The sequence below is a fragment of the Syngnathoides biaculeatus genome, chromosome 14 (assembly GCF_019802595.1).
Source record: "Syngnathoides biaculeatus isolate LvHL_M chromosome 14, ASM1980259v1, whole genome shotgun sequence".
In the NCBI taxonomy this organism is placed as follows: Eukaryota; Metazoa; Chordata; class Actinopteri; order Syngnathiformes; family Syngnathidae; genus Syngnathoides; species Syngnathoides biaculeatus.
Genome location: NC_084653.1, coordinates 28257282 through 28268699, shown reverse-complemented (window position 1 = coordinate 28268699; position 11418 = coordinate 28257282). Strand labels below are relative to the sequence as shown.

The window sequence follows — 11418 nt, the reverse complement described above, 5'->3', positions numbered from 1 at the left end:
GTGCAAAAGTTTGGGATTACCTCGGAAATGTGGCTTTTGGGGGGGGGGGGTGAGAAAATACTTGTTTTCAACGAAGATATGATATCATCATGTTAATCAGAAATTGTTATGTGTTAAAATGTGTGGAATTGAAGTAATGCTACCCCGATCCTCCAGGGGGCGGCATGTCGCATGAGCTCCGCGTCACGATGGTTTTGAGCACGTGAAGAAGGCAAAGCTCCCTCAAGTTGTTCTGCCAACGTTGTTTTATTTTTTGCTCCTCGAAAGTTTGCAAGTCGTCCGTCCAAATGAACCAAAATCAACTCGGCGTTTAGACGCTTGTCAACGTCATGGAAGGCAAGAAAGCGCTTTTGAGCGTCCCCGCTTACGGCCACGTCGTCGCCAGCGAGAAGTGGAGGGACTCGTCGCTTGTTCAAAGCTTGAAAGGTAGACGAGCTCAAACGCCCACCGGCATTTTTTCACTACCAATTTCATTTTGAATCAAGGTATCAAGTGCATCCGTGGGTTGTTTCCTCGCTCGGGGAAAAAAAAAAAAAAAAAAGTTGATTCAAACCATACATTAGTTTGGAACTCACCACACGAGTAATTTACACACATAATAAGTTGATAACAAGCCATAATGGCATTCATATACATCGTCAAAAATCAGTTTTGTGCATAATACGTAAAATGCTGGTTTGATTTGGAAAAGTAGGACGCGTTTGAAACTACATCAGAGAGAGCCAATCGCAAGCGTAGTCTGTGAAAGGAGGAAGTGACGTAGGCGGGGAAAAGACATCTGAGCTATGAAAAAACTGTTTTTTTTTTCCCCCTGCGTGACCGTCATTTAATTTCACGTTTTATTCGCATAAGGTTACGACCTCTCGTTCCCCGAGTTGAAGCGGCCGTCTCGCTCCTTTTGAAGCCGTGACCCGATCGGGCTTGTGCGCCGCAGGTGGGGGCGCCAGCGTCCTGTTCGAGAGCGAGCCGGGCGCGGCCGACTTCCTGCTCCCCGACGACAGCCGCGTCCTCTACCTGTCCGAGAGCGACGTCGTCGTCGCCGGCGGCGCCTACGAGCGGAAGCTGCTCTCTTTCAGGACGGTGAGTTTCCGCTTCTGTCGCATTTCAAAGTCGTGTTCCGGGACAACGTGATCCGCTTCCCACGAGTCCGGTACTCGCACGTAAAGACGAGCTTCTTGTTCTACTGGCGATTTCGCCGCTTCGGCTTTGGCAAGTGTGGGTTGGTCTCGGTTTTAGCCTCCGGCGTCCTGGCTAAGCTAACCAAAAAGAAAGTCGTGTGTTCAATGCAATGATTAGCAAATGATTGTATTCGGTTTTGAACGGCAGGCCAACTTGATTGGGGTTCTCATTTGTGTGCGATGGACTCGGACCTTTTGAACGGGTCACCGCTGCGAAGGAAAATGTTCTGGCCAAAGTCCTCTTTGAAATCAAACTCCTTGTGGGCAGGCCCGCGGGAGCTTCCGGAGGCTGGTCCTGGTGGAGAACACCCGTCTGGTCCGGCGAGACTTCTGGGCCGTGCAAAAGTCGGCGGCGTTGGAGCTGGGCCTGTCGCTGCTGCCGGTGGGCGGGCAGACGGAAGCCTCGCGCCTCCTCCTGCAAATGGTGACGTCCGACTCGCTTTGCTTTATTTTTTCTTTTAAAACTTGAATTGCGCTTTTGACTCCCGCCCGCCAAATATCGGGTCGTGGTTGAAGCTGGCGGAGCCCCTAAAGAAAGTGCGGAAAACTTTTTCCCGTCGTTTGGTGGTCAGGGGCACGACACGTTTCCGGCCAAACGAAAGGAAACCGACTGCGACGACGTTTGCTTTGCGACGCTTGAAATTGAAACGAGCGAAAAAGACTTTTGATGGCAACGTCATTTATTCACACATCTACAAGTAAGAAAGGCGGCCCGAGCGGCATCCTTTCTCCCGTCCGTCCGTCCGTCACTGTCGGCGGCGCTTCGGTTCCTTCAACTTGTTGATTTCGCTCCTGACCTGCTCAAAAGCGGCGCTACGTCGCCATCTGGCGTCGTCTTCCAAAGTAGAACTGGCCTAACGGGCCGGGCCGGGACGCTCTTCCTCCCGTGCCCGTCGTCGTCGCCGTTGCCGGCAGTCGAAGGCAAAAAGATCTTTGTGAAATACAATATTTCGGTAGTCTGAAAGAATTGTCCCCATCAATGATTGATCAGCGATTGACTGTGGTGGGAACCATTGGCCAATTGTCAGTACCTGAGGACTTTTAGCCCAGCCTTAAAGGAGCCATCTGGTTCCGGTCCAGTCCGGAATGCAAAATTGTCTGTCGTTGGGCAACGATTCCCAACGCAGTCCCTGAATGGTCAGCCGGTAACGCCATCTTGTGCGCGGCGGCAGGTTCACGCGGACGGCAAGGAGAACCCCTTAAGAAGAAGGAGGGTCCGGTCCGGAACGCTGGACGCGCCGGTCTTGGGCGCGGTGCGGCAGGTTCCCGGGGTGGGCCGGGTCAAAGCTTTGGCCCTGCTGGAGCGCTTCCCCAGCATCCGCCAGCTGTGCAACGCCGACGTGGCCGAGCTGGAAGCCGCGGTGGGCCGGGCCGCCGCGCCGAGCATCCGCGGGTTCTTCCGCGAGCGCCGGCGGCGGCACGACGACGACGGCGGATTTGAAGAACGGGGTCGGGCTCCGGATCCCGGCTACGAAATGAGGCGCTCTCCTGATGCTTGAAAACTTCTCACTACTTGGTACTCGTCTGCCGGAAAGTAAACTTCCCGGGTACTTGAAAAGTAGATTTCACTTCAAGAAGAAATCAACTCCTGATGACCTCTTGGTTTTCTCAATGAGGGGAATAGTCCAAGCGCTCCTGAGTCCCCAGCACCGCAATGTCTTTTGTAGAATTTTTCCACTTCATCCTGCGGGCCGCATTGTGGTCCCTAGAGGCCCGTTTTTGGGCCGTGACCCACAGTTTTTCAACCACTGTAAAGTACTTTCATGATGGGGTTTTTTTTTTTTTATTTTTATTTTTTTTTTTACACTTAGAGGAGTATTGCAACTTTTACTGGAAGTTTTTTCTCAATGATTATGACAGCTGAGATTGTGTTATTTGCTCATGTTTATTTTTGTTGATGATGAGGCCGAACGACGTCGTCAGAACTTCATAAATGTTGGACGAGCTTTCCTGTCACTGCTCGCTCGACTGTTCCTCTTCAAAGTGACTTAAAACGTGTCCCTGTGAGCACAAATAAAGATTGAGACCTCCATAAAATTCGCTTCACTTTTATTGACAGGATGCAGCTCCAAAAATAAGATTATGGAAGCCTTCGATTTTGCGTGTCTTTCATTTCAGGAAGTGAATGAAACCGGTGCGAGGCGGAATCGGTCCGCCTGGTTTGAAATATTTCAAGGCTTTGTCGAAGACGCCGGCTCACGAAAAAGCCGCCGGGCGGCTCGGCGACACGCGGTCGGTCAAGATCTTCTCACCGCTCCGCAGTCGCCGCGGCCATCCGTCGCAATCCTCTGCGATGTCGCTTTTGGGACGCGCCTCTCACGGGTCGAGGTCAAGACAGGAAGTGGCAGGTGGGCACGACTTCCTGCCTGAGGTTTTTGCAAGCTTTAAAATCAGATTGATTGCTTTATTTTTACCGCACTGGTTTAATTTCCTGTGTGCGCACGTTTGATGAAGATGGCCACGTGCGGCCGTCGGTCTTGTTCATTTCTGTTCTGTTGACTTTGGGCACCGCCACCGGCCTGCCGCTTAATTAACAAACAGCGATAAGGAGGTCTGCCGTTGTCCTGGAACAAAAAAACAAAAACAAAAAAAAACCCTTATCAGTGTGCACTGACGCCAGTGATGGGAAGGCCGTGCGTTTGTGTGTAGACGCATTTTCACCGATGAAGGGAAGAGTGTGTGAGAGTGAGATTTGCGGTTAGTGTGCGTGTCGCTCCTGTCCTCGAGGGTCGCCCACGCGCCGGAACAAAAAGCTCAGTGACTTTGGCTCGGGGGGTGTTTTCGGCAAAGGCGACCGCCCGAGAAGAGCCAGCGGCGGCGTGTCACCCGGCGACGATGGCCGCGCGCAGCGGCAACGCGACGGCGCCGGGCGTGCCGTCGGACGGCTCTTGGCCACTGCGGGCGCTGGTGTCAACGGTGTACCTCGTGGTGTGCGCGGCCGGACTGCTGGGAAACCTGCTGGTGCTGATCCTCGTCAAGGGGGCCCGGGGGCGGCACGCCGCCGTCAACGTGTTCATTTGCAACCTGGCGGTGACGGACCTGTGCTTCGCGCTGACTTTGCCCTTCTGGGCGGCCGACACGATTCTGGACTTCAGCTGGCCCTTCGGTCACACGATGTGCAAAGCGGTCCTGAGCGTGACGGTGATGAACATGTACGCCAGCGTCTTCTTCCTCACCGCCACGAGCGTCGCCCGGTACCGCTCTGTGGCGTCGGCGCCGCGGCCGAAGGCGGGCACGCGTTGGTCGGCCTGGGCGGCCGGCGCGCTGTGGGCGGGGGCCGCCTCGGCCACGGCCCCCGCCGCCGTCTTCTCGACGGTGCGGCGCGTGGCCGGGGAGCGCCTGTGCCTGCTGGGCTTCCCGGAAGGTGGCACCTGGCTGGCGCTGTACCACCTCCAAAAGATCCTGCTGGCCTTCGTGGTGCCCCTGGGCGTGGTGTGCGCCTGCAACCTGCTGTTGCTGCGCCTGCTGCGCGCGCGCGCTTTGGCCGGCGCCAAGCGGCTGCGACGGCGCGCCCGCGTCACCCGCTCCGTGACCGTCGCGGTCCTGTCCTTCTTCCTCTGCTGGATGCCCAACCAGGCCGTGACCCTGTGGGGCGTCCTGGTCAAGTTCAATCTGCTGCAGTGGGACCACGCCTACTACATGGCGCACACGTACGCGCACCCGCTCAGCGTGTGTCTGGCGCACGCCAACAGCTGCCTCAATCCGCTGCTCTACTGCCTGCTGCGCCCGGATTTCAGATGCCGCCTCAAAGAGATGTTCCGGAAGGTGGCGTCGCCCGCCGGCGCCGGGGGGAGCCCCGGTCCCGCCGCGGCCCGAGACGCAAACGCCGTCGGGATTCCGCTCGACAACTTGGGCCACGCCGAAAGTTGCTAACTGGCGGGACTCGCGTAACGTGTCGCGTGACTCTCCTTTGTGTTTCGTTCTTTGGAAGGTTTTTATGCGTTGCTGCTTGGTCTGTGTTCGAGTAGCAGTCCTTTGAAGGTTTGCAACTACTCTCACAACTGTGCTGATTTCTGTTAGCCCGTCTATGGCATGTCATCAAGTTGGACAAAGTCATACGGTTTGCTTTCACATTTGATTTTCCTTATTGTGTTCAGGGTCAAAGGTCAGTTGTAAGCCCATCTTGGCCGAATATGGGCAAAAAGGTGCAATGAATAAAATAGCCTGACTGCTAATAAGAGAATCAGCCACGTCAATGGATGAAACCAGCCCCAAAAAGGGGGAGAGAAAATGCACCGTAATGACGTTTTTCTCCCCCGCTTTTCGTACATTTCTCAAATCGGTCGGCTTCAACATTTCCAAAATATTTGCACAAATAGCAAAACATTGATTGCCTGCCAAAGTGGGTCTCCCGCTCAAAATCATGGTTTCACCTGTCAAAAGGAAATCGTGCCAACGTGTTTGCAAACCGCGGAAAAGAAAGAAAATGTGAGCGGCTCCGTCCGCTCGCAGGTCGGATAAATGAGGACATTTTGCTTGACACGTTGCTCAACCATGGGAATAACAAATGGCCAAATGTTGTGGGGGCTGAACACAAAACATTTTGATCACCGTGACAATAAAAACACGGAATTGTGCACAATCTTTTTTTATTGATGTGAAAAAAACGCTCGCCACCTGTTCACAAAATTTTGTTTGGCTTTTTGTAAAGATTGAACACGTAGTTTCAAACGTTTCCATTTTTGATCTGAGAAATACCAGAGCGATTCAGCAAAAACTCAATTAGAGAATTTGAGGGCACTGAATCAATCAAGATTTGGAGTGGTTCCTTCGCTGATGTCCTCAGAGAATGAAATGATTTGGAGGACATATGAGAAGCCATTTCAACCAAGCAGAAATCAAGTCGTGAAAGTGTTGCGCAGAGGAGGGGATCACTTCACAATGTTACAAAATAAAAGTATCACTCATATTCAAGTGTTTTCAAACCGTAGCGGCGCGTCATCCCCTGGAAGAGTGTGGGGGTAAAAAAAAAAACAACAAAACAAAACAAAAACAACAAAACCAAAGAAGGAACGGAGTAGTGTGACTTATTTCCGGTCGGACGTATTTTCCCGTGGACTTAACTTCTGGCAAGTCCTTCGCTAGCCAGAAGTTTGTTTTCGGGTCTTGTTTTTATGTTTGTCCTGACGACATTGGACAATTTTTAAGTAACCACAAACACAAGAGCGCGCGGTTCGTTTGACGGCTAGGAAGACGTGTGCTTGCTTTTTTTTTTTTTTTAACCTTTTCAACGTGGTTTTTTTTTTTTTTTTTTTCCTCTCTACCGTTAGCATATCGGCTAGCCTTTGAGCCGGACAACCGACCTCCGCGCGGCTCGGCCGATCTTCGCTTTCTGCGCCGCGCACCGCTACGGAGCCTCCCGGCCTCTTTTCATGCCGACACCGGCGTCCGCTCGGACATTTTGATGGGAGGCGGCTGGCCGCCGGGTGGACGTTGCGGGCGGCGCTCGGGAGGAAAGCGGGGGCGGAGGAGGCTGCGGCGGGGACGACGACGTGTCGGGCCCGCATGGAGTCCCTGGCCGGCTACGTGCACAAGGCGGCCGGCGAGGGTCGCGTCCTGACGCTGGCCGCGCTGCTGCTCAACCACGGCGAGGCCGAGACGAGGTTCCTGCTGGCCTTCGTCAGCCAGCAGGGCGGCCAAAGGTTCACGCCGCTCATCGTCGCCGCGCGCAACGGCCACGACAAAGTGGTCCGCCTGCTGCTCGACCACTACCGGGTGGACACTGAGCAGACCGGCACCGCGCGCTTCGACGGGTGAGTATCTTCCAGACAGACTGGCGGGCTGACGGCCGCTCATATTTCTGGTCCGTCCGCTGCCTCCGCCCGCCTCCCTCGCCAATACTTTCAAAATGCCGTCCGACGCGGTTCCCTCTTACTGGGTCCAAAATGGAGCTCGTAATATCACACAATCCAAGTACCAAGATGAATGCCGTACTCATGCATGCTATTTTCGGTCTCATGGGTAGTTTTGGCATTTGGGGCGTAAAGCCAAGTCCAAAACATGAGACCCGTGAGGCCGACGTGGTGCAGATGCATTTTAAGGCCATGTGCACGATTGTTTAGTTGCAATTTAGGAAAGCTCTTTGCAAACTGCCGCAGAAGGAAATACAGTAGGGGGGGGGGGGGCAAACTCTGCCCCCCCCCCCCCCACATCCAATAACACCAGACTTGTGAAAGTGATCGAGAAAACAACACAATTCCCATTTTGGCCAAATGGAAGTTTTAACACTCCAATGCCTTTTTGGTTTGTTATTTTTCATATGGAAGCGTCTGCCAAAGTGTTTGCATATGACCTACTTGGAATTGTGATATGATGATGCCAATACATGACAGGTTTGGCAGCAGTTACCTTGGGAGAGTCATTTAGTTACTTGACTGATGACTTGATTTCAAAAGTAACTTTAGTTACTTTCAATAGCTCCCAAGTGAGAGAGGAATATCACTTCTCCACAGTACAAAAAGAGCATTAGCTTAAGCGTACTCAGTACTTGCCACAGAAGTATGTCGTCGTCGTCATCATCGGCGTGAAAAACCAAAACAAACCCTTAAACGTGAGTGCGGTTGAAGCCACGTGAAATCGACAATTTAGTGCAGACGCAGCGGGCGGCGATTAACGCAAAAAGAGCGACCGACGGGTGAATCCTGTTCCTTTGTGTTGACCTCGTGTGCGCGCTCCCGCAGCTACGTGATCGACGGGGCGACGGCGCTGTGGTGCGCGGCGGGCGCCGGCCACTTCGAGGTGGTGCGCCTGCTGGTGGCTCGCGGCGCCAACGTCAACCACACCACCGTCACCGGCTCCACGCCGCTGCGAGCGGCCTGCTTCGACGGGCGCCTGGACATCGTGCGCTTCCTGGTGGAGCGCGGCGCCGACATCGGCATCACCAACAAGTACAACAACACCTGCCTCATGATCGCCGCCTACAAGGGCCACGGCGACGTCGTGGGCTTCCTGCTGGAGCGCGGGGCCGACCCCGACGCCACGGCGCACTGCGGCGCCACCGCCCTGCACTTCGCCGCCGACGCCGGCCACCTGGGCGTGGTGGCGGAGCTGGTGCGACGGCGCGCCGTCCTGGCGGCCAACGGGCACGGCATGACGCCGCTGAAGGTGGCGGCGGAGAGCTGCAAGGCGGACGTGGTGGAGCTGCTGCTGGCGCACGCCGACTGCCAGCCGGCGGGCCGCGTGGAGGCGCTGGAGCTGCTGGGCGCCTCCTTCGCCAACGACCGCGAGAACTACGACATCGACAAGACGTACCGTTACCTGCGCGCCGCCGCGGACGAGCGCCTCCGTCACCCCGGGGTCGTGCCGACCAAAGAGCCGCTGCCGCCCGTGGAGGCGTACGGCGGGCGGCGGGAGTGCCGCACGGCGGACGAGCTGGAGGCCATCCGGGCCGACCGCGACGCGCTGCACATGGAGGGCCTGATGATCCGCGAGCGCATCCTGGGCGCCGACAGCGCCGACGTGTCGCACCCCGTCATCTACCGCGGCGCCGTCTACGCCGACAACATGGAGTTCGAGCGCTGCATCAAGCTGTGGCTGCATGCCCTGCGCCTGCGCCAGCGCGGCAACCGCAACACGCACAAGGACCTGCTGCGCTTCGCGCAAGTCTTCTCGCAGATGCTGCACCTGAAGGAGCGGCCGCCCCCCCACGCGGTTGGTCTACCCCGTCGGCCGTTCGTCGCCTCCTCCCCCCGTGCGTTTCTGCGAAGTTCAGCGAGCGTTCGCCTCGTTGAATTTGCCCGTCGGTTCCGGCCCGTGTTTTGCCCAGCTCGATGTTCCGCGCTTCCCGCGGACCGTACGGTGGAGGCTTTGAATTATTCCCTGCTCATTCCGACTTCCCGAAGTTTGAAAACGAAAGTCCTGAAATTCGACATTTTGACCGGTGTTTCCATTTCTTCACGGCTTCAAACGATCCAACTTCCCCCCCACGTCACTCCACGCGAGTCCCCAACTATGCGCTTTCCACGGGAATTTTTCCAGAAATGTCCTCGATGTTTGGGATTGTCCTCGCATCTCCCCGTTTTGCACCTCCTCAAACCCCACCTTAACGCCTTGACTCCAAACATTTGGTCTGAACGCCGCCGTGTGCCTAGGTGGAGCAGGTCCTGGGCTGCAGCGCGCTGGAGATCGGGCGCAGCATGGCGCGCGCCCAGGCGGCGCCAGAGGGGGAGCTGGCGCAGGCGGCCGACAACTACGAGTCCAACGTCTTCACCTTCCTGTACCTGGTCTGCATCGCCACCAAGACCGCGTGCGGCGACGAGGACGACAAGCAGCGCGCCCGCATCAACAAGCACGTGTACGACGTGGTCCGGTTGGACCCGCGGGCCCGCGACGGCGCCAGCTTGCTGCACCTGGCCATCAGCTCCAGCACGCCCGTAGACGACTTCCACACCAACGACGTGTGCGGCTTTCCCAACGCGCAGGTTTGTCGTTTGTCGTCCAGTGTTCCCGTCACCGTATTGCCTGCGTGTTTCCGGTCGATGGTTCCATTCCCGGGCAAAGGTAGTTTAACCGCCGAAGTGTCGCTCGTGTCCGACGCCGCTCAGTTGTGTCGTTGGCGGCAGACTTTTTAGGAGAAGCAAAGTCCGGTCCGCCGCCCTGGACCCGGCACGTATCTGAGTTTTGTGGGCGGAGCTTTCGACGGGGGCCGCTCGGGTCCGGATCCGTCGGTCGGTCGGCTGAACCCGTTTGCAATTTTTCCACCCGAGGTGACCAAGCTGCTCCTGGACTGCGGCGCCCGCGTGGACGCGGTGGACCACGAAGGCAACACGCCGCTGCACGTCATCGTGCAGTACAACCGGCCCATCAGCGACTTCCTGACGCTGCACGCCATCATCATCGGCCTGGTGGAGGCGGGCGCGCACACGGACCGCACCAACAAGCAGAAGAAGACGCCGCTGGACAAGAGCACCACCGGCGTGTCCGAGATCCTCCTCAAGACGCAGATGAAGATGAGCCTCAAGTGCCTGGCGGCGCGCGCCGTGCGGCGCCACCGCATCGCCTACCGCAAGCAGATACCCGCCAGCCTCGAGGAGTTCGTGGAGTTCCACTGACCGGTGGCCACGCCCCCTTTTTCTGCTTTTTAACTCCCTTTTTTTAGGACAACGCTATTTTCATGAACTCGACCTCACCAACTCATCGTCCTCTTTTTGGTTTTGATTTTTTTTAATACACGCAACATAATACAGAGATGACGACATTCAAAATAACATCCATCCTGCTTATCCTCACGAGGGTCGCAGCCAATTGCAAGTCGCACCCACGGGCATTTTCCAGTCTCCAATGAACGAAAGGTCTTCTTTTCGCACACACGGTGAGGTGCCCGAGTCAAACGGGCGCAGTTTAGCGCCACCTTCAGCCACGGAGGACTTACTCAACGTCAAATTATTGACCTCAGCTGCTGGTATTGACATAGAATAAAAAGTGGACTGCGCACTCTGCCTCCATCGTTGGTTCCGCCATGGTCAACAGGTTGTGACTTCTGGCCAGGGCAAAAAGTATGATAAACATAAACACATTGTTATGGAAAATGGTGTGATAAATCTAGTTAACAATGAAGGTTAAGCTGAAACACTCACCGGTGAAAAGTTTCTTCTTTGCGACCGCCTGCACCGTTTTGACAGCCAACGGCGCAAAAAAAGCAAAGCCTAATGTATTCGTATTAAATTTGACGTTATTATGAGCGGGAGTTGGCCGCGTGAAAGGGCTCCGTGCGCAGTCCGCTTTTAATTCGACGTCATTGGCGGCTGCTATTGGCAGCCTTCACCGCTTCCTGATACTTTGGAATAAGGCCGATCTCGGTACTCGCTCATCCCTCATTTTCACAGCCTGAATTATTCTGTCGTAAAAAGTCACTAATTGTTGATTTTGCAATGAATGTTAAGCGAGTCTCATTAATGCGCAACAAGAAATAAATGCGTGCGCGAGTTTTAATTTTCTAATTTGTGGTGACAAACTGATTGTGTGACTTTTCATTGAAACAATCAACTGCGCTGAACAAAGTGCCTCTAAACTGATTTTGGTGTTTTGCATAACTTCAAATCCACGGCGACGACGGCGGCGGCGGCGGCGCGATCATCGTGACGATGACGCTGGTCAAGGTGACACCAGTCATTGATTATCATAGTGGCAGAAAAATACACCTGATACAAGATATCGTTTAGCATGAAAGTGACCAAATCCTGGGAATTTCAGTCTCTCCACAGTCAATATTCGGAAGGCAGACTTTTTTTTTTTTTTTTAA

The 11418-nt window shown here is 55.1% G+C and overlaps 3 protein-coding genes across 3 annotated transcripts; all 3 read left to right on the top strand.

The window, feature by feature from the left end:
• The first annotated feature begins 143 nt into the window (after positions 1 to 143).
• On the top strand, positions 144 to 3204 carry faap24 (FA core complex associated protein 24). The gene is made up of 4 exons (XM_061840651.1): positions 144 to 426; positions 935 to 1080; positions 1447 to 1602; positions 2351 to 3204. Exons 1-4 carry the CDS (start codon positions 330 to 332, stop codon positions 2675 to 2677), a joined length of 726 nt encoding a protein of 241 aa, XP_061696635.1. The 5' UTR covers positions 144 to 329; the 3' UTR covers positions 2678 to 3204.
• A 443-nt stretch (positions 3205 to 3647) lies between these two features.
• On the top strand, positions 3648 to 6395 carry LOC133511755 (relaxin-3 receptor 1-like). The gene has a single exon (XM_061840647.1). The coding sequence runs from the start codon at positions 4014 to 4016 to the stop codon at positions 5049 to 5051; it is 1038 nt and encodes a 345-aa protein (XP_061696631.1). The 5' UTR covers positions 3648 to 4013; the 3' UTR covers positions 5052 to 6395.
• Positions 6251 to 11116, top strand: fem1b (fem-1 homolog b). Its single transcript, XM_061840623.1, has 4 exons — positions 6251 to 6931; positions 7859 to 8828; positions 9269 to 9598; positions 9884 to 11116. Exons 1-4 carry the CDS (start codon positions 6684 to 6686, stop codon positions 10226 to 10228), a joined length of 1893 nt encoding a protein of 630 aa, XP_061696607.1. The 5' UTR covers positions 6251 to 6683; the 3' UTR covers positions 10229 to 11116.
• Positions 11117 to 11418: the final 302 nt, after the last annotated feature.

Excerpts from the sequence above, each read along its gene's own strand:
- fem1b (XM_061840623.1), top strand. The coding sequence starts at position 6,684 with ATGGAGTCCCTGGCCGGCTACGTGCACAAGGCGGCCGGCGAGGGTCGC. Across the intron at positions 6,932-7,858 it reads GGCACCGCGCGCTTCGACGG|CTACGTGATCGACGGGGCGA; the intron begins GTGAGTATCTTC and ends GCGCTCCCGCAG. Across the intron at positions 9,599-9,883 it reads GCGGCTTTCCCAACGCGCAG|GTGACCAAGCTGCTCCTGGA; the intron begins GTTTGTCGTTTG and ends TTTCCACCCGAG.
- LOC133511755 (XM_061840647.1), top strand. The coding sequence starts at position 4,014 with ATGGCCGCGCGCAGCGGCAACGCGACGGCGCCGGGCGTGCCGTCGGAC.
- faap24 (XM_061840651.1), top strand. The coding sequence starts at position 330 with ATGGAAGGCAAGAAAGCGCTTTTGAGCGTCCCCGCTTACGGCCACGTC. Across the intron at positions 427-934 it reads GCTTGTTCAAAGCTTGAAAG|GTGGGGGCGCCAGCGTCCTG; the intron begins GTAGACGAGCTC and ends TGTGCGCCGCAG. Across the intron at positions 1,603-2,350 it reads CGCGCCTCCTCCTGCAAATG|GTTCACGCGGACGGCAAGGA; the intron begins GTGACGTCCGAC and ends GCGCGGCGGCAG.